Here is a 20,077-nt window from a genome sequence, read left to right on the forward strand (position 1 = left end):
ACATTCGTATTTTATACACGGATATTTACAGTCGATATAAAAATTCCCCCGTGAGCCGCGTCGCGTCGAGCCGCGGCAAATCACACGATGGAAAAATGAAGCCAATCCTATCGCGATGAAAATTTATTGAAACGAAACGTCCGCGCGCAGGCACGCGAGAAATATGCCATGTAAATCGGAGGGAAAATAAATACGCGTGGTCAACCTAAAGCATATTTATTTATTCGAATAAAAATCTATACCTTTTGACATTAATTCTTTCGATTCCGCTGACGGCGAGTCATAAATGACAAATATAATACGATTTTCCAGCACTCCTGAATTTTATGATCCGCAAAGAATTATTGCTGCAAATATTGCGATGCGTTTTACATCGGAATTACTTTATACATCAAAAATTGTTTTCATTATAAAAAATAAAAGAAAAAGAGAGAGAAAGATGAATAACCTCGATACTGAAATAATTAAAACTACAAGTTTGCTATAATTTATACAGATTTATGTTTTTAAATTGCAGGTGTGTTTTTTTTATTATGTCATATTAATAACAAACCGTCAAACCAACGGCTAACGTAACGTCATTTATGTTTAACAGCGAGGCGAATTAAACGACCGAAAATTGCGTTACGCCACTCAAAGAGACCTCGCGTTTTGATTTACTAAGCGCAAACTACGAGACGGCAAGCTGCTATTTCATCGCGTGTTCCAGAAAGGCTCTAACGCAATTAAAATTTGAGGCCCGACAGACGCTCGCGGTATCATCTGTAAAATGCCGAGAGCGTCTCGAGGAGACAGCCGGAAACCGTCGCTACAAATTCGTGAATTTCTCTCTCTCCTATGGCAACGGAGAACGAGCGTTCGCGAGGCGAAGTCAGACAGGCATAGAAGCCGAGGGCTTCATTATTCAAAGGGTGTCGGCGTCTTGCATTCTGCCGCTCTACTGGATTCGCGGAAGTTGACGGGTGAGAAGCAACCATCCGTGGAGGGTTCTCCCATCTCTTCGTCCTTCCTCCGACAGGTTCACGGAGACCCTCTGCCTTCGTGTGTGTCGAGCACGCTGTCTTCAGTTACCGTAATAGCGTTCGATCTCCATCATCAAATCATATCAGCTGCTCGACGAATTGAGAATACGCTACTCGGATACTATTGCGAGTCGACCGACGAATGTTACGATATTAAATCGCGTAAATCGTGCGATATTAGCAATAGCAAGTTAACCCTCGAAATACCACCCTTCCTGAATTGAATTTTCTAATGCGTATATTTGTTTAATCTCATAACTTGACATAATCTCAAGACTTATTCAAATGAAGAATTCAGAAATGTGTAAGATCGCGGTTCAATGAGGAACGAAGGATTTACAATTCGTCGAAGGGGAGATAAGGAGGTACGAAGCATGTTACGAGAAGAAGGTATCCGTGTCTATCAAATAGACGATTTGCATGATGAAGACATCGATCATCTTCCAAGCAAGCGATGTTACATGGTAGCACTGACTGTACATACGAGTTTGCCGTCTTCGCCACATTCACCGACTCCTTTCTAGATATATTCACCGTGTGATATTTCGTCAAGCGTGTATAGCCGACTGAAAGACACGGATTGCGAATGCATATAGGGAACGGCAGAGAGAAGCTGGGGTGGATGGCAGAGAGATACCGTAGAAAGAGCAGAGAGAGAGAGAGAGAGAGAGAGAGAGAGAGAGAGAAAGAGAGAGGGAGGAAGGGAGGCAGAAGTGCGCTGGAAGCTGCGTCGTGTGCTATGGATATCCATTCGCGGTGGATGGAAATTGAACGTAGTCGGTCTCACAGCAGAACGATCATAGGGCGACGCGCAAACGGCAGCAAACGAGTGAGACAGGCCGAAGGCAGCGGGGGCGGTGGCGGCTGCGAGCAGAGGGACGAGTCCTTGTAAATCGCATCACAGATCAAACACAACCTGTATATTAAACGTAACCTGATAAGACACCACGACGACTGCTTATCTACTGTCCAAGACACCAGGTCAAGTGAGAGCGTTAATGGCGATCCTTAATGAGCGCACGCTGCCAAGTTCTTACGTCACCGAGACGACTTTAAAGGATCTAGAGCAGTTTCGTGTAAACCACCGACGCGCTTCAAAGCCCCCGGAGTTCTCTGCGGGATCTCCACGATCTGACGCGTCTTTTAACGGGGGCTGCATGTCACGACATGTGAGACGAATGTACGTACGTATCTAATGATTGCCGTGCTCTCGAGCAGCAGCCGAGGATGCAAAATTGAACGCCGCCGTTCCACGCTTCGCCGAGTGCCGCGCGACAAATTGCGGAAACGCTTTTCATTTGAGATCGCTAACGTTTGAGATAGAATTCTCGCGAGAAATCGCTACTCTTGTATGCACGCTCATCCGAGTTAATGCGGGGATCGTAAAAAAAGAACTTAGTCGTTTAAGAATCATTCATCGATTCATAACTTGTCGATGTACTTTTACAAAGTAACTTTATTTCACAAAAAAATATTTTCTTTTTTTCAAAAACAGACACATATGAAAAACAAGTCTCATTTAAATACGCCTGAAAATTATTTATGCTTTGGTAGTGCGTAATAAGATGTCACACTGCTATTAATAACCTGTCACTAACTACCCGCTATCTTTTGGACGTCACGCATGTCAATATGTTAACCTTGCGTGGAGTAATAGCCGCTAAAGGAACTTACCTGGCTGAGCGGTCGAATGCGCTCGTGGATGGACTTTTCCGCTTGCATGGCAGACGGCGGCGGATGATCAGGGGTAGGCGGCTGTATGTAATGCGTAGGGCTGGTTGGCAGCATCATTTGCACGCGTTTGAGACGTTTGTCGGTTGCCTCGCGTCCCTCCGACGCGGACTGTCCGTCCGCCATTTCACGCCTCTCATCGAGGAGACTCTCCTGGGAAGACCTCAGGGTAAGAAACGCGCTCGATACAAACGTTTGCTCCTGTATCACGTCGCCGTCGCTGCAGGGTGACTTGTCGGCGTACAGGCTGTTCTCCGACTCGTAGTTCTCGTACGCGTGTCTGCGTAATTTTCTCCGCGGATTTAACATCTTGACCGGTCGATTCTCGTAGATGGACGTTATGGCTACCGGCTCCACGTTGGACTCGCGTTTCTCGTCATTGCCGACCAGCCGCGACTTCATCTCTACGTACTGATCCACGCTTCGCGTCACGTGTCGCAGCTGTTCGCGCCGTTTCTGTAGCTGCTCAAGATCGATGTGACTTCGCGCACCGCTACGCGCCAAGAACAAATACTCGTAATTGCTCGGGCCTACCGAACTGTCGGCCGATAAAGACATCTGCGTTTGCAGGTGCGTCGGGGATACCGAGAGATTTCGTCTAGGCGGCTTCTTGGGCGGTGTCGGCTGCGGAAGAAGAGATAAATATTTCCTCATGTTCACGGACCGTTCAAATTATTTTCACGTCCACAATTTTTTCGAGAAAAAAAATTAATTTGAGACATTCGAAAAACGCGAGGCAGTTTTTTCTCGCTAACTTTTATCGGATACGTAAATTTATGTCTGCGAATATTTCTTCGTAACTATTAAAATATCAGATGAATCGGAGTTCTTACCGAGACTTTATTGTTAGAAGCGGGGCTGTGTAGCGAGCTGGACAGGGGTGCCATTGGCAAGTAAATCCCGGCAGCGTTGGAATCGTTGGGCAAACAACGACGGTCCCGTGGGCTCGGTCCGCCAACGCTCGAAGATGATGACACGCTCAATTGGTCGGACTCTCTGCCGCCCCCGTATCCCGTGGGCAATGTCAAGGACAGGTCCTCCGACACGAAGCTACCCTCCATTGTGCCGCGTGGCACGGGTGGAGTTTGGTACAGTCCGCTGTCGGAGCCCCTGTGCAACCAAAACTCGGGGTTTCAGCGGAACCAATCGGCTATCTATTACTGGTCGATGATAAATCGACCCCGATAGATCGAGAACGTCGGAAACGTATGCTTCCGCTCGATTAATCAGCAAGAAATACAAAAATTTCTCACGTCTACACCGATACATTTGGTACGCGCTAACAGCAGTATCTCGAAGTTGCGTTTGTCTGAAGTATTATGCAGTACTGTTTATAGCAACATCAAGTACGCATGAATAATTTCTGACAAATGTCCTACAGATGAATACATGCGTGCAAGCTACTTTAATTTAAACTACTTTCAAAACTACGTTGATCTGATATTATGAAGTAATAAATTGTTTCTAATGCAACTATGCGGTGCAAAATGTTTGCATGTCATTACCGTGTAGTGTCGAGTGGTAATGGTGTTCTTTTGCTAGTGTTTTGTGGTATATCTTCAGGAGTTTGGTCGGAACTTTCGAGAGTATTTATTGAGTTGAGAGTGTCGGATAGGGACATAAAGACGCTGTCGAAGATGGAACTGGGGTCGGAGTCCTCTGTCAGCTGGAGGGCCCTCCGTACTCCGTTCAACAGTTCCTCGTTCTGCTCGTCTTCACTGAAACGCGCACCCCGTACATCAACTGTTATCGATTGCCAACAATCAACCGTAACATCCAAAGCCAAGCAACATAATCTCGTATATATCGATTGAGCTGCTATTCAACTGTGCGCCACGCAATGAAATTTAAATAGTGTTTGTACGAAATTTTATTATACCCTACCTTATTATGTTAATGTTACTTCATATTTAAAATGTGTCGCTCGCGAATAACGGAATTCTTAAATTAAAAAACTTGCAAAAGCGAAACGAGTAAGAGTCATATTAAATAAAAATGTAAATCGTAAGAATGTAGATCGTGTGTGTGTGTGTGCGCGCGCGCGCGTATAGAAAAAAAAAAGCTGCTTCCATTGATAAAATACAGTTAAAGACTGAGACATTCAGGCAAGTGCCGACTTTTTAATGAGGCCATGTAGACGAGGACGGAACGCAGGACGAATACAGAAGAGAAGCGAAAAAGGAGGTTGCGGCCCCGGGGGGTTGCGGGGGCCACGCGCTTGTAGCACGAGGGAGAGAGCAATGGTTATTAGTTTTATGCTGAGACGGGCTAACATTTACATTGTTTAACGTGATGGATTCATTTCGAGGCGGCCAGGCCGGGGCAACCAACGTCAAACATTGATGGTAGAAGTGCGGAACATCAACGGGAGCTCTCAACGTTTTCTCGCTTCTCTTCTCCTTGTTCCACACGTACATATTGCGTATCCCTCTTTCTCTTTCGCTCGCTCTCTTACTCTCCTTTTCCCTCATCGTCTCTCTATCGCTCTATGTCTTTGTCTTTCTCTTTCTCGCCCGCTGTGCCCGAGCCAACCAGTCGGACTTAGCAGCTAGAGCGGTAGCACTGGCATAGAGTACCAATGGGGTGATGCAGCGGGGGTGACCTAGGGGCGAACGAGGCGGTCGGACCCACCATCTCGCCTGCCTACATCAGGAAAATTAAACCAAGCCAAGCGGTGCTTAACGCGCTGGGGCTACACGCGGCCGTGCCACCTCCTCCAACCTCTTCCTCCACCTTCGCGTTTCACCCCTTAGCGCCGCCCCATATCTAGGTTCCCTTTTCGGTTCGAGAACCTACAGCCTTCTCCACCTCCTACGGGTACCAACGGCAGCGGTAGCAGCAGCGCCAGCACCAGCCGTCATCATCCCGGTGCTTGGCCGGTACTCACTCATTCACTCCGCGCTCCGTCCACGTCTACGCTTTTGTTTGTCCAACATCTTCTATATTAAAGCACAGCCGCAGTCGCTGTGCGCACGCGGAACCTTTTTGCAAAATATTACGAGCCTCCGCGCTTACCCCATGCAATCGCGGCTTTTATTTTTTTTCCGAGGCAACTATGAGGATGGCCTAAATGATAGAGGAATACTTTTTCCACTGTATTTTATGCGCGAAGTCACAATCTTCTTGAATGATTATACATGAGAAAATACGTGTATGAATGTTGCATATATTTTTTTTTGAAAAAATTTTTTAATGTAAGAAATGAATGTAATTTTTGGTCTATTAGTTTCTATTACAAGTACGTTGCTGACAATTGGTTAACATGTTCTAATAAACACTTACATATCGAATAATTAATATATCATGCTATTTTATCCAATCATATATAAATATAATTTTAATATCTTGTTAATATTACGGACACATATATTATTTGTTTTGCTATTTTGTACAAGCATGTATCATTATCATGAGTCATAATATTATATCGTAGTAGGAGGAAATAGCGGAACTGTTTGATATATATACTGTAAAAAAATATGGCAATATATAAAACGTGCAATAAATTAAAAAAGAAATACTTACAGGGACATGACGGATGTGCCGGAAACGCGACGATCGTCATCCCGAGGCTTATGATAGAACTGCCATTGAGTAGGCGACGTCCCTTCCGCGGGGGAGAGATCATCCTCCGGACGAACATTTTCGTAAGGGCTGCCCAACGAGTCGCCACCCTGCACTGGAATGGGCGGTAAGTTCTCACTGTCATCGCTTTCCACACCGGAGGAAGACCGATGCCCTGTTCGCAATCAAAGTGACCATGTAATTATATAATAATAATAATCACCCATAAAAAATAATTTTCAAATTTAAAACAAATATTTTTCAAAAATAACACTAACAAAAGTGCAACGTGACAAAAACTATTATTATTATTATTATTATCATTGCCATTATTATCATTCTGTAGCTGCAAGACAGCAAATGAGAAGGAAACAAAATAGCAGAAAACATTTTAAACTGAGTTTTCAACACCCAACATTTTCAAAGATGAAAATTTTCACGATTATCATTATTGTATAATGTAACTTGTAACGATAAAAATTATAAACGTGCCATTTCATTATTCGTATCCAGTGTATGCAGAACAGAGTTCGGGATTAATCTCATATACTTAATAAAATGTTTATGCAAATACGTTAATCTTTATATGTGGCTAAGAGCGATTTAATTAAACGCTGCAGTAAACTAGAAACGTAGGTTTTCTCGACAGAAATCTACTAATTACTACATGTATGTGTGTGGGGTATATACTATATATAAAAATGTGTGTGTGTGTGTGTGTGTGTGCGCGCACACACACACACACACACACACACACACACATACATATATGTATATTGGTCGTGATGAAAATAAATTGCATGCAAATGTGACCGTACTTTTTATCACCGCTGTGATATCTTGAGTGACGTGCGGCGGAAACTGTCCCAGAAGATCAAGCACCGTGTTTTGCCGGGAATCCCTAATGCCCAAATCCACTCCGCGATCTAAAAGCGCCCGTACCACTTCCATCTTACCACAGAGAGCGGCCTCGTGCATCGCGGTGCCCGCTGACGTTCTCGTATTGACGTCAACTCCAGCGGCAAGGAGGACCTCCACGACCGCTCTGCAACAAAATTAAACGAATTTCTCATTGCACTTCGTTTTACGTTTCAAATGACAAATGTAATGGAGTTCGTAAAATTTATAAGACGCTTTTTTCTGCAATTATTTAAAGTAACTATATCTACATAAAGAGAGATTAGATTACGCTTGAATAGCTTCCCACTTTATTATGTTTCTCTTGAGTAAAAAAAAATAAACGAATAAATAAATAATTAAAATCCAACTTGAAAATTATTACAAAATAAAGTAACAAATTATGAGTTGTAACATGCGCTGTAACAGTGGACTAATTGCGATAAATCCCGACAGGGACCAGAAACCACAGCTTCGAGGTTTTACGCGACCTCGAAGCATTTGGATTCTGCGACTTCCATCCATCGACAAGCCATTAAGACTATCAGAGATGCATTTGCCATGGCGCCTAATCGAAACACAGATTTTGCTCTCCTTCTATCAGATGGGCCGCGCACCGACTGCGGTGACCGCAGCCGTCCGTCGCATATAGGATTGGCGGCTGAAGATCGGATTCGCGTCCACCTATGTTGTTATTACCGTAGCATAGGGGTATTTGTATACTGGCTTACCGAGAGCATCGATATTGAATCCGATAATAGACATTACTCCGCGTCCGCCCCCTTCTCCCCAACTGATCCCTCTCTGCCATCAGTCCCTTCCCCCCCTAGCCCCTCCTGTTCTAGTTCCATAGCTGCACTGGTAGATCCACTAAATATCGTGGTGCGCGCGCGAAACGCGTGCGTGAGCTCGATCGTCGCAATGTACGCAACCCCTCCCTGACGTGCCCGCGTACATACATCCATCTCAGAGATTCTCAAACTTTGCGAATCGGATTCTCCTCTAATATACTTAACAAATTCACAAAGACGCCAAAGAACGTTTAAATAGTCAAGAATACATTATATGTGCAGTATAAAAAAGAAAATACAAATGTATGTAAAATACAGTAGCAATAACAGATACAAAGTATAATGTATTATACATTACTTTAACATTTTATTGGTTTAGAGTTACATAAATTCGTGTGATTCGTTATCCACGATCAACTGTGTCGGTACACTGAGATAAAAATATTGTTAATTTGACTAAATTTTTCAACTCGATTAAATTTCTTTGGTTCAAGTATTTATTCATTTAACTTAAATACATAAAATATTTGAATTTTAAATCAAATCTTTTTTATACATTTGACTAAAGTACATAAATATTTCAATAAAACAAATTTAATTAATTTGAAAAATGTAGTCGAATTGACAACTTATTTTTCTCAGTGTAAGTACAATAGATCCACGAAGACTTTTACGAATACGTCGATATTTCCCTCACCCTCTCGTGGCGTTAGCTGCAGTTTGAGAAACGCTGATCTAGCCCAAACGTCCGAACAGCTCGTGCGTACGCGTTCGCACTCGTACAGGCGCAAACGTCTCGCGCGCCGTTATTTAACCAAAATTCGAGCGATAAAATGTCACGTTCTGCACGCTCTCTCTCTCACGCCCACTCCACCTCCCACGCCACCACCCTCGGCCAATTCTGCTGCACCCTCGCGCCGACATCGACGGAAAATGCAGCCGCCGGACTGTATATCGCGATACGATCGCATTATAAGCGGCAAGCGCCGGTTAAAGCGATTACCGGCTGCGAGGCTGCATAGAAAAACCGGCGTTATACCCGATTACAATGTGACTGCCGTTTCGCGGCGATTCACGATTCGATTCGACCGCCAACCGGACTGTTACGATCGTCCATCCTCCTCGCTCTGTCCACCACTCTCTCGTCTCCGTGGCGTCGATTATACAAAAAGCTCAGCGGATTACGGACTAGCATCGCCCTGTTAAACGAGAACATATCGCACGGCACCAAATGCTAAATGTGAAACGATCAGGTAACGGAGACGTTACAGCGCGTGTGTGTAATACCGAAATGAAATGAAATTTGCCACCGCGAGCCTAAGAGAACGAGAAGGATTTTTCACGTTTATCGAAGAATATAGGCGGCGGTCACAGTCTTCGCTAGCTCTGATCATGAGGGTTCGACGTAATCGATTATCCGCTTCCTTCTTTGTCATCCTATCACGCGGTTCAGTTCATTGAATAATATTACACAAGATACATGGCTACCATTATGACACATTATTTATTCCACGGAGGAGATTCTTCCACTCCAGTTCAATACCGATGACTTATTATTCGTTATATCATTACATATATGCAGTGGTGTGATATCTCGATATGATAAACAACGTAATAAAAAAAAAATTCGTCTTTTTCGAGCTGCAGAGGAACGGTACTTCGCCACTGCTGCCATCACGATTAATATAGGTCGTCGATACGTTTCGGCGGCAGTGATTAATACGATTCTCGTAATCGGGAGGCGGTCAGCAATCCGCACGGATGGACAGAGCGGCTGCCGGTGTGATGCGATCGGATGCATTCGCGTGGCTCGGAAGAGGGACGAGAGGGCAATCGACGGGACGGTAATATGGGACGTGTAACCAGTAGAGGGTTGGATCGGATCATGCCAGTCGGAGGACGCATATATCGAATTCGACGGGATTACGCAACGCGGTGCTCTCTGATTGGCTCTAATGGCCAGCGCTGCAAATGGCTCGACATCGTTATGGTTAGCTCGAACGAATCCATTGTTGTACTCGAACACAATACACGTCGCGCATTATCCAGTAATTAGCATGACCATTTCGAAGGAAGAAGTGATATGCGGTTCTTAGATAAATAAAAATTTTCCGAACGTGTGTGACGGCGTTGTACAATACACTTTGCCGGGACAAGATATAATTAAAATTGACGGAACGAACAATCGATTCGAAAGGAAAAAAGGGCAATCGTGTTTTCAAAATTTCTCTCAGTATGATTAAATATAACAAACTTAATTATTTTAATGAAACCGCTTTCTAGCGATTATGAATTATTCTCATTAGGTGCACCAAGCAAATTGACTCTTACCTGTGGCCATTGCGTGAAGCTAAATGCAATGGTGTATGCGGGAAGATCAGAGATGAGGAAGAATTACGAAGTGATTCGATTAATTCAGGATGCGTTCGCACAAGTAACTCCACAGTTTCCAATCTGTAAAAAACGCCATCGATTACATCGCATCGGTGATGCCCACAGTACACCACTCCCCCCACCCCCCTCCCTCGTGTCGTAATCGAAGCGATAATATCAGTCGCAAAAATTTAATATCCGTAAATACGAAGTGTATACGGGGAAAATATGTATCTGAGTTGATGAAAAAGATATAGTCGTACGCGCGATTTACCTGCCATATTGCGCGGCGAGGTCGAGCGCGGATTCTCCGCGGCTGTTGCGGATACTAGGGTCGCATCCGTATTGCAACAGCTGTGCCACCACTTCCGTGTGCCCATACTGTGCGGCACAATGCAATGCAGTTTCGTTATCCTTTGTCTGTAACCAAATATAATATTTAGAGCTTTTTTTAAATATTACACATTGATTTGTAATATTCATCAAAGTAGTTTCCTGAATTATAACTTTACTTTTGACATTCATAAAATTTTTTTTATTATTTCAATGAAAAGATACTATAAAACATTTTGAGTTTTTCTGAAGTGTATCTTAAAAATGATAGTTTTACGCGTTTACACTATCAGAGAATTTTCATAAGATCGATTTATTATGCTACTAACCGCAAGGTTCACGTTTGGTACTGATGGACCTTGATTGAGAATTAATCGTACAATTTCCGCGTCCCCAGCCCAAGCTGCCAAATGAAGCGGCGAGGAACCCTTAGCGTCGACAACATTAGTGGAAGCCTCGTATTGGAGTAGCAATCTGACTACATCTCTGCAAACAAATATTTTAAGAAACGTTAGAAAAGATATTATCTTTCTTGATTATATTTTTTCAATGAAGGAAAGAGCGTCAACATTTTAATAATCTATAAAATATTAAAACACCTTTAAAAAGTATGCAAGAGAGATTATACCTATGCCCATTCAGAGCTGCATGATGAAGAGCTGAATATCCACTGGCGTCTTGCACATTAGCACCTGGTCCCCGACGTAAACTGCAAATAAAAATATTGCTCAATCGCACGACAGAAAATCAATGAATTAACATTTTTAATGCAATATATAATATTGCATGATAATTAATTAACAAGGAAACCTCGCAGTGTCAAATCTTAATAAAATTTTGTTGTGTGTGTATGTGTATTTTATATATTACATATTATATTATACAGTTTCATTAAAATCAAAATTAAAACTTTGCAAGGTTTCCTTGTAAGCAATTTAGTAATCGTTATAATTATATCGCAAAAATGGGGAATAATGATAGGTCAAATAACCATAGGATCCAAAATAAAATATTGTAGTTCAAAGCTTTTTACAAGATAATCTTATAAGAGAATTCAAGTTTAATTCGCTAAGAATCACATTCGTACGTATCAATCGTTTTTTACTTTGTATTGTCGGATCAATATTGTATCTTTTATTTATCATATTTTCGTGATATTCGAAGAAAGGCGCTATTGGCGGCATAAACTGATCACGTCAAAAAATCGCGACATATCTCGGGATCGCAGACGCGCACCGCATACGGCTAGATGACATAACGTGCTTCGTGAAAAGGAACAGGCTCGCTAATGAAGCTTCCTGCGTCCAACACATGTTCTCATTACGTGCCTTTGTTGCGCTCGCGCGGAGATAAATGTCGCGCCCCCGCAAACACCGTGTAAACGACGGGCGCCCTCGGGAAAAGCGGAAGAGGCGCGCTATATAGCAGCGCTCCTCTTCGGCGACTTATGATTCCCGCCCTCGCCACCTTTCTGCTTCCTTTTATTGAATCGGATATCCAGATATTCCTGCAACGCTTTACCGATAGAGGAATTTCTCGTTATCCCGTCTCTTTCCAAGTGGATTTGATTGGAGGAACGAAGGGGGAGGAAAGCTATTCAGCCGTCCTCGAAGCGTTGAGTATCCGCGCTCAAAGGCGCTTGAATTGACTGGATTTCGAGAATATTCAAAAAAAAGATCCGAATAAAGTTTATATAAAAGTGAGTTCTTCTCTTTTTTTTTATTTTACGAGATACGGAAATAGGCTAAGTCGCCGTGAAAAAGAAAAAAAAATTAAGCGCATAATCGAAATCAAAATCTTTCAAAAGTCCGTAATGAGGAATTTATCGGCGACATGAACCGAGCATTTACGCGCGGTAATGGATCAACATGAAAAGCCGCAATTAATGTTTTCATTTCACGGTAATAAAGTTCCGACGATCGTACGTGCCGTAAGTGCGATATTGCCTAACTGACATAGTCATCCGATGTAGTGTTGTTGTAATGCTGGACACGTAACAGTAAGTTTATTGCCAACACCTAATTAACCCAGTAAATACACTATTCATTATATTCTCGTCGCGCTCGTTGATAACAATTAAAACATTATGGGCGTTAGAAAGCGTTGGTTTAAGAAAAATAGAATGATACCTCGTCTGATACACATGTTTGACAATATCACGACGCGACGCGACGTGTATCTTAAAAAAAAATTAATTCGCAATCTGTACAATGTACGATCGACTGTTTTTGCAGCATATATGTATATTCGCATCAAAGTATGGCTTAATGAGAAATGTTATTAGACAGCATAATATTGACATTAGGCGACTAATAAATGCCACAACTCGAGCACGGTATTTGCGCAGCTCTTATATATCTTCGATATGAGGAGTGAAGCGCAAAAATATATATGTACATTCCACCCTCGATCTATCCATCTAGAAGATAAACCTATGAATATCACTGATTTATGACTTCTCTTTATTAATACACATTTAATAATCAACTCTATTATTGTTATACATGTTATGTTTGTAGCGTAAAAAATACTTTATGATATCTTGTATGATACGTAAAACAATTAAATATCGTCGCACAGAGCGGGAAAAGGAGAACATAAGAGAGAAGGAGGAAGAGAGGAAGAGCAATCGATTCGACTGATATTTAGATTTAAAAGGCAACTTATAATTAAATCACTCATTACTATCACATTAGTTCCAAGCGATCTGAAATGCTGGAATCCATTATCGATCGCAAACTCGCACGTGTGAAGGAAATGCAGGAACTTTTCCCTCGTTAAAAGTGCGTATGTACACACATTTTAATCCCACACCCACGTGACGTTGCCGTCAAAGCATCGCGTTCAGTTTACAAAACAATTACGTAAGCGGGAGACTTTTTTCCAGTATACGAGCGGCACATCAAAGCGCGCCGTCATTAACTAACGTCATCATTAACCCCTCGAATACACGCACTCTAAATCGCTGACTTTCCGTAAGCGGCACGCGCGATGATCAAGCGGCAAAAGCTCGAACTCTACCCTTCATCTCCTCAAGGAACTCTTGTGCCATTGTAACAGAAAGATCAAAAAGAAAATTGTATCGCGTAAGAATGATGTTACAGGCGCGGTAAAATGCACGCACCACTCGGGCAAAAATGAAAATCGCGTGGCACGAAAAGAAAAGTACCGTTGAGCATCATTGGCATCGAGAGAAGTGCGGTTGCTTTCAAGCGTACTCGCGAAATCTTTAATGATCGATTTTACTAACAACTTGTACTTTACCCTGCTCTTAATTCTTCTTTGTTTTCTTGCGCCTACAGTACAATTTGTAAGCTTTAGCCCCGTATGCTCGATCGCACAACTCGCTCTCTATTCTCCCATCGGCGTCTCTCGCTGTTTCGCCTTCTCTTCCGATCGTCGAGATGGGTGTTTGTTTTCCACGTTCCGACAACAACGAGGGTAGTTCTTAAAGCCGTGTACACAAACGCGTTGTGCTGTCATGCGTGTGCGTTTCCGCACACATGCACGAGCAAAGTGCACATACATTGCGAAATGACCGAGGATCGTTCGCGTGCTGCGATCCTCTGGTTAGTAAAGAACATTTGACTCTCTTTTCCTACCCCTCCTCTTCCTCTCTCTTCTCCCGACGTTGCCCTTTCACTTTTCGTCCGCCCCATTCATCGAGTTCATCCGCTCTTCCAAGTTCCTTAATTAAACCCTGAAGATTGTCTGCAAAAAGGACATCGCCCGGTACCCCCGCGTAGTAGTTGAACATTACGAATGAGACGAGGGGTAACAGAGATACAGAGGGGAGGACGATCATTGGTGGAAGGACCGTCTGTTGGACACCGTATAATGGTAATTTCTTGTTGGTTTTAATCAAGAAGTTGCGCGATCGAAATGGGCATCGTGGGTCAGCTTCCAGCAGCGTTGATAATTATAGCTACTGTTCTTTTCCGATTTGAAAATAAGAAAATGTGTAGGCTTGGCTGAACGGGATAAACACATCTTTAATATATTAATTGTTCAGAGTAAAAACGTGTAAGTAATTCAATAAGTAATTTTAAGTGCATCAAAAAACTTTATAACTAAAAAAAATACGTAAGTTTATTACAATATAAAATAAATATTGAGGAAGATTGCTAATACTAACATAAGCCCCTAAACTTCTTCCTACTTTTAATATAAATTTAAAAAATATTTCAACTCTTAAATATTTTCATTTATATATTATTCATTTATATGTCATTATTAAACGATGCGACGATGAACGTACTGGCGCTACCATAATGTTAATGGAAGTTCCATAAACATCTAGGATAAGATTAGAAATATAAAACGCGGATGGATAAACGAAACCTAGTAGAGCTCTTTCGACTCTATGAACGTGAGTGTCTAGCGCGAACGCACCCTTATACCGGAGGCAAAGTGTAGAGGAAAACTAGGCTGAGAGGGAGAAGGGGTAAAAGAGAAAGCGATGAAGAGGAGAGAGGAAGAGAGGCTGAGTAGGAAAGGGAGGGAGAGAGGGAACGGGAGTGTGAGAGAGAAGCTGAAAGCTGTGAGGGTGTATATATGTATACATGTGAGGGGTGCTAGGGCATCAATCGATAGTTTCCTCCGGCAAAGAAGAGAGTGCGTGATACGTGCTGACATAGCTGAATGTCCTCTCTTCTTCAGAAATATTTGACGACAGGTGCCGTGAAAGAAAAAAGGAGAAATACTACTTAATACAAATTATACCAAGTATTTCCTAAAAATAAAAAAGTAATAACGGTAATTTAATCTCGAAAAAATATAGATATAATTTTTTGCTCGACAAAGACTCAAATATATATTTAATTTGAAATACGTTTCAATTATTCCAAATATTATGAAGTAAACAAATCAGTCATAGAATACAGAAAAATTGCAGGAACATTGTACTGCAATATCCAATGTTGCAATGTTGCTGTAATTTTTCTGTACTATGTAAACAACTACACAATTTATCAGATTATTATACGTTTACACTTGGTTTACGAAAAATTATTTCCAACAAATTTGAATTTACTATATATATATAATGTGTAAGGCGAATATATTTATATCCTTTATTACATAATTCATGTTACGGTATTTTTAAATTTTCTTTGGGATTTTCTTATCTCGTAAGACTTTTTCTTAGCTTTGCCTTTTAAAAAGCCAAAGCAAAACTGTGATTAAAATTATCACAGCTATACGAAGTAAAAAAAAGAACTGAACTACGAACAAAGGATAAACACACATTCGCGGGCGCTCGTACACGAAAAGTGGTCCGTCCACTTCGCGATTAGCATCGCAAAATATTCTCAGCTTCCTTGTCGAGGGGAGGCTCGGGGGGAGGGAGAGACGCTCTCTCAGGGCGGTCGCGTTTTATATTGCTTTTCTGTGATCTCGAGGAGGGTAAAAAGGCAAGCGCGTGTCGGGCGGTGAAGAGGTCACGGAGAGTAACGAGAAGAAGAAATCGCGCGGGAGAAGTTGCCGCGGGCTGGCTTTGTAGTTACGGACAAGTTGCGCGGTGCCGACAGGCACGAGAGACAATTCGTTAGGGAAGCACCGCGTTCGTTATGATACATTTAGAAATCACCGACGGCAGATCGTCGCCCTTTTTTAGCCCTTAAAGAAGTAGACGATAAAGGAAAATTGCAAATCTCTCCAACTGCTTCTTATGTGTATAAAATTTATTTTTACGTAAATACATACAATGAAAAACTTAGAAATTTTTTATGTCACAAATTTTTGTGATAAAAATATGGCATTTTACTTTCTGATGTTAAGTTTTGCACGTCATTTTAATATATAATTTATTATTCTTTCTACATTGAGTTTTAACATCTATCATGGTCTAAAGGAAACATAATCCAGGATAGTGTATTTTTGTCAATATTATATAAAACAATTTATCTATTTATTCTGATACAATCTATCTTTGAATAAAATATAGCGAAAGATTTTTCTTTGACCTGTGATATTTTTGATCATACCATCTTGGACATGTAAAAATGTCACTCTTGGACATTTGTAAAAATAAAAATATATAGTTTGCAGTTTAATAAAAATGTTTTATAATTTACAATTTTGGTAAAGAGAACTATATTGCTATGAATAATCATTTGTTTAAGTATATACAAAAATAAGTTATTTTAGTTTTTTAAATCTCATAAAACGTTGTATATATTTCATTCTATAATTATATTGTCTATATTATTAACTAGTTTATTTAGAATAGATTATTTGAAATTCATTATTAATCTTAACTTATAAAATTTACAACAAAAATAAAAATGAGAAAATGTAATAGATACTGTAAAAGGTAAAAAAAGTAAAAAAAAGTGAAGGTAAAAATTAATGTTAAGAAAGATATCACAAGATAAATTTTTACTTTTGTTGAGATTCAATTTGCAATACAGAATTGCAACACCATCTTCCCTTATAAATTTTTCCTCCTTCTCTGTCACTGTAGATGTCTTTCAACTCTTTACATCGTCGCGCAATGCAGTCATTCTTAAACTGCATGAATGCGCTCGTAGCACGTGCGCACACACGCACACACGCACACACGCACGCACGCACGCACGCACGCACGCAGGCACGCACGAGTCCCTCGAAAAACACATCGCGAGCTTCTTGCGCCGTCGTCGTAGCATGACTTAATTAATGGGAGAGAGCGAGTGGCGTCGACAAAGTCCGTCTTTGTCGAGGAGTTCGCGGCACTGGGTCAATAAAGAGCACCGCCACCGCCGAGTAGACGACGGTGTTTTACTAATTACGCGAGCGTCACTCGCTCGGAACGACACCATCGGCGATCGCGGTATAATTGAATGAGGCGAGAACGCGGCGCGATAATAAATTCATTTGGATTTGCGTTCGATCGACTCGCTCTACACATCCGGTGACTAATCGTCTATTTGAATACGCTTGTACGAGACATTACCGGCTCCTTTGTACTACACGACTTTACGACGATCTCCTGAATAGACTCTGTATTTGTCTCCTCTTACTATAAAACATAATCTTATTAATTAAACAAAGTTCGATATTAAAATAAATATGGATTACCGTAAAAAGATAAGAAATGCGATTTATTTCTAGATGTATTTTCACGACGATCGAAAAAGGAAATTTAAAATTTACATCATTTTTAAATAATTAGAACGGTGCAGTTTTAACGTTCCGCGAATCGATGCAAGTATCGCACTGCTCGACGGCCATGCGACAGCTTGACAGATGAATGAACAATTGTTTTACTCTGATTCTGACCATAATGACGACACTGCGTACGTATACACGGGTCGTTATTTCCGCGCGAAACTTTTTCGTTGGGACGAACACGCTCGATTCGATTATATTCGTCAGCGCGTTCTCGCGACTAAATAAAATGTAAAATTACCGGGTCTTCCCTGTAATGTGCGCGTTTGCGAAATCGTTTGCAATTAGCAGCCAATTCACTCGCGAAGAATTTAAATGTCTTCATTCAGTGTGGGCTGATAAAAATGGATTCGATCGTGGAATCTATGCTTCTTCGCGATGGCCTCATAGCGTAGTCTCCGCGCTGTCGATGACCCTTGAAAGTATATAGCCACTCACCAAATAGGCTCCCTCTATCTATCGCCGTAAATAGAAAGTAGAGTGACCGATAAGGTACGCGGAGAGGCAAACAGAGACGGAAATACATTTGACGTTTTTGCGAGAAACCTGAATTTTTGCCGGTCATTATTTCCGCGTTGTGTCGCATCTCTCTTCCACTCGCAGCTTCTGCAGCGTGGCGTAGGAATGTTAAACGGCAAGTGCTAAATACGATAATTGCTTCGTGTTAACAACGCGAAGAAAAACGTTACAGGAAACGTTGCATGCGGCTCCAGATAATTGACAGAGAAGTCCTTGCCTCGGTATCAACATCTGCATGCAACGTCACCGGCCTTTACGTGTTCGATATGATTCACGGTCACGGTAAAATGTTATGAATAGCTCGAACGAACAACGTTATCGAAATGCCACTGGCCAGCGCGCTACAAGTTGGCATTACGCACAATATTACGAACATAATTATATATTTTTATAATACTAATAGGACGAAATTTTATCACCCTATCAGTTTTGGTTTAATTTAGCAATTAAGACAATTCAAGAGAATATGATACTTGTAAGAGCCAGCACAGACTTTGTTCAAAAATTTATGATTAAAGAAACAGTGTGTTGGCTCTCATACGCATGTTCTTTTAATTTATATTCTTCAAAGTCTAAATTTCACGTTTATTGAGGTAACTCGATTATGTACAATCACGCGGAAAGATATCGACAAAATAAAATCATATTAAAAAGAGAAAAAAAAGAGAGTGAGATGTTAACTAGTTTTATTAAATAGCATTACGTCGAAACGTGATTTGATCGACGCCCAAAATTGAAATGGGAATCTCGATACGCGACCGAAATAAAGGTGGAAACGCGGGCGAAATGATTCGCGCAATTAACGGTAGAACTAACGGCAGAGATATCCCGGTCGAGCGGTCAGTTGCGATAGCCATGCGGACGACACACCGGCGCGTTCGATCGAGCATGACGGAATTATCGTAAGAAGCGTCATCACGTCGCAAAAAAAAAATGAGTTGAAAAGAAAAAGAAACGAGAGCACGCCGGCTGCCTCATTCATCGTTCGTGGGAGTTCGTTTAACCCCGTTCGCGTGAGTTTCCTCATCAGCGACCGCGGCCGGGAAGAGAAGATTGCGAAACCGCGAGCCGGGCGGCTCCCGAGGAGGAATCCTCGCGGCAACCTCGTCGCGAATAGGAGTCTGAAGTCGAAATGAGCACGGAGGAGCGTGCGGTGGCGGTTCGATAATGGAATGCGCAAGAGAGACGACAACGACGACGTCCGAGCGCCCGTGTCATGACGGACTCGAATCGCTCGTTAAATCATCAGCGGCTCGTACAGGGAAACTGGGAATGAGGAAATGACCTCGGTGTAACGAGAAAAGGCGAGACGGAAGAGAGCGCGAGGCACAAGGTGTGTGTGTGTCAAGCTCTCCTCTGGCTCTCCGATGATACCCACCTTGCCAGTGGACCACTCCTCTTGGCTCGCTGGCCGAGGATCTTCTCGACTACGGTGACGTTGCCGCTCCTCGCTGCCTCGAGCAGCTCCTGGTCCTTGCCCATGGTCCATTTACCAACCGCGATCGAGCCGCGATGTTCGCCCGCACACTTGTCAATTTGTGTTTTCACTACGATTACTCGCGTTTCATTGATCCAACGTGGCCATCTTGGGCGAACTGACGCGCCGCCAAGCGGCGGCCTCGCGAAACGAACGAACCTTTGGTGAATACGGGAGCGAGCGAGACGGCGCGAATATATCGTGCGCCGTTGTACGAGCGT

The 20,077-nt window shown here is 42.2% G+C and overlaps 1 protein-coding gene across 2 annotated transcripts in view; it reads right to left on the reverse strand.

Moving 5' to 3' along the window:
- Positions 1 to 19,970, reverse strand: part of LOC105829449 (ankyrin repeat and SAM domain-containing protein 1A) — a 48,395-nt gene extending 28,425 nt beyond the window's left edge. Inside the window, exons 1-10 of one of the 2 annotated variants that reach the window (XM_012668297.3) lie at positions 19,758 to 19,970; positions 11,340 to 11,420; positions 11,041 to 11,197; positions 10,653 to 10,798; positions 10,337 to 10,459; positions 7,136 to 7,362; positions 6,279 to 6,492; positions 4,259 to 4,471; positions 3,587 to 3,863; positions 2,697 to 3,377 (exon numbers count right to left, since the gene is read on the reverse strand). In XM_012668297.3, coding sequence (XP_012523751.2) covers positions 2,697 to 3,377; positions 3,587 to 3,863; positions 4,259 to 4,471; positions 6,279 to 6,492; positions 7,136 to 7,362; positions 10,337 to 10,459; positions 10,653 to 10,798; positions 11,041 to 11,197; positions 11,340 to 11,420; positions 19,758 to 19,861 — 2,223 coding nt within the window. In that variant the 5' untranslated portion in view covers positions 19,862 to 19,970. The remainder of the gene's footprint in view (positions 1 to 2,696; positions 3,378 to 3,586; positions 3,864 to 4,258; positions 4,472 to 6,278; positions 6,493 to 7,135; positions 7,363 to 10,336; positions 10,460 to 10,652; positions 10,799 to 11,040; positions 11,198 to 11,339; positions 11,421 to 19,757) is intronic. The other variant, XM_012668298.3, reaches the window with a different exon arrangement.
- Between the last annotated feature and the right edge of the window lie 107 nt (positions 19,971 to 20,077).

Source organism: Monomorium pharaonis, chromosome 1 (genome assembly GCF_013373865.1).
Source record: "Monomorium pharaonis isolate MP-MQ-018 chromosome 1, ASM1337386v2, whole genome shotgun sequence".
In the NCBI taxonomy this organism is placed as follows: domain Eukaryota; kingdom Metazoa; phylum Arthropoda; class Insecta; order Hymenoptera; family Formicidae; genus Monomorium; species Monomorium pharaonis.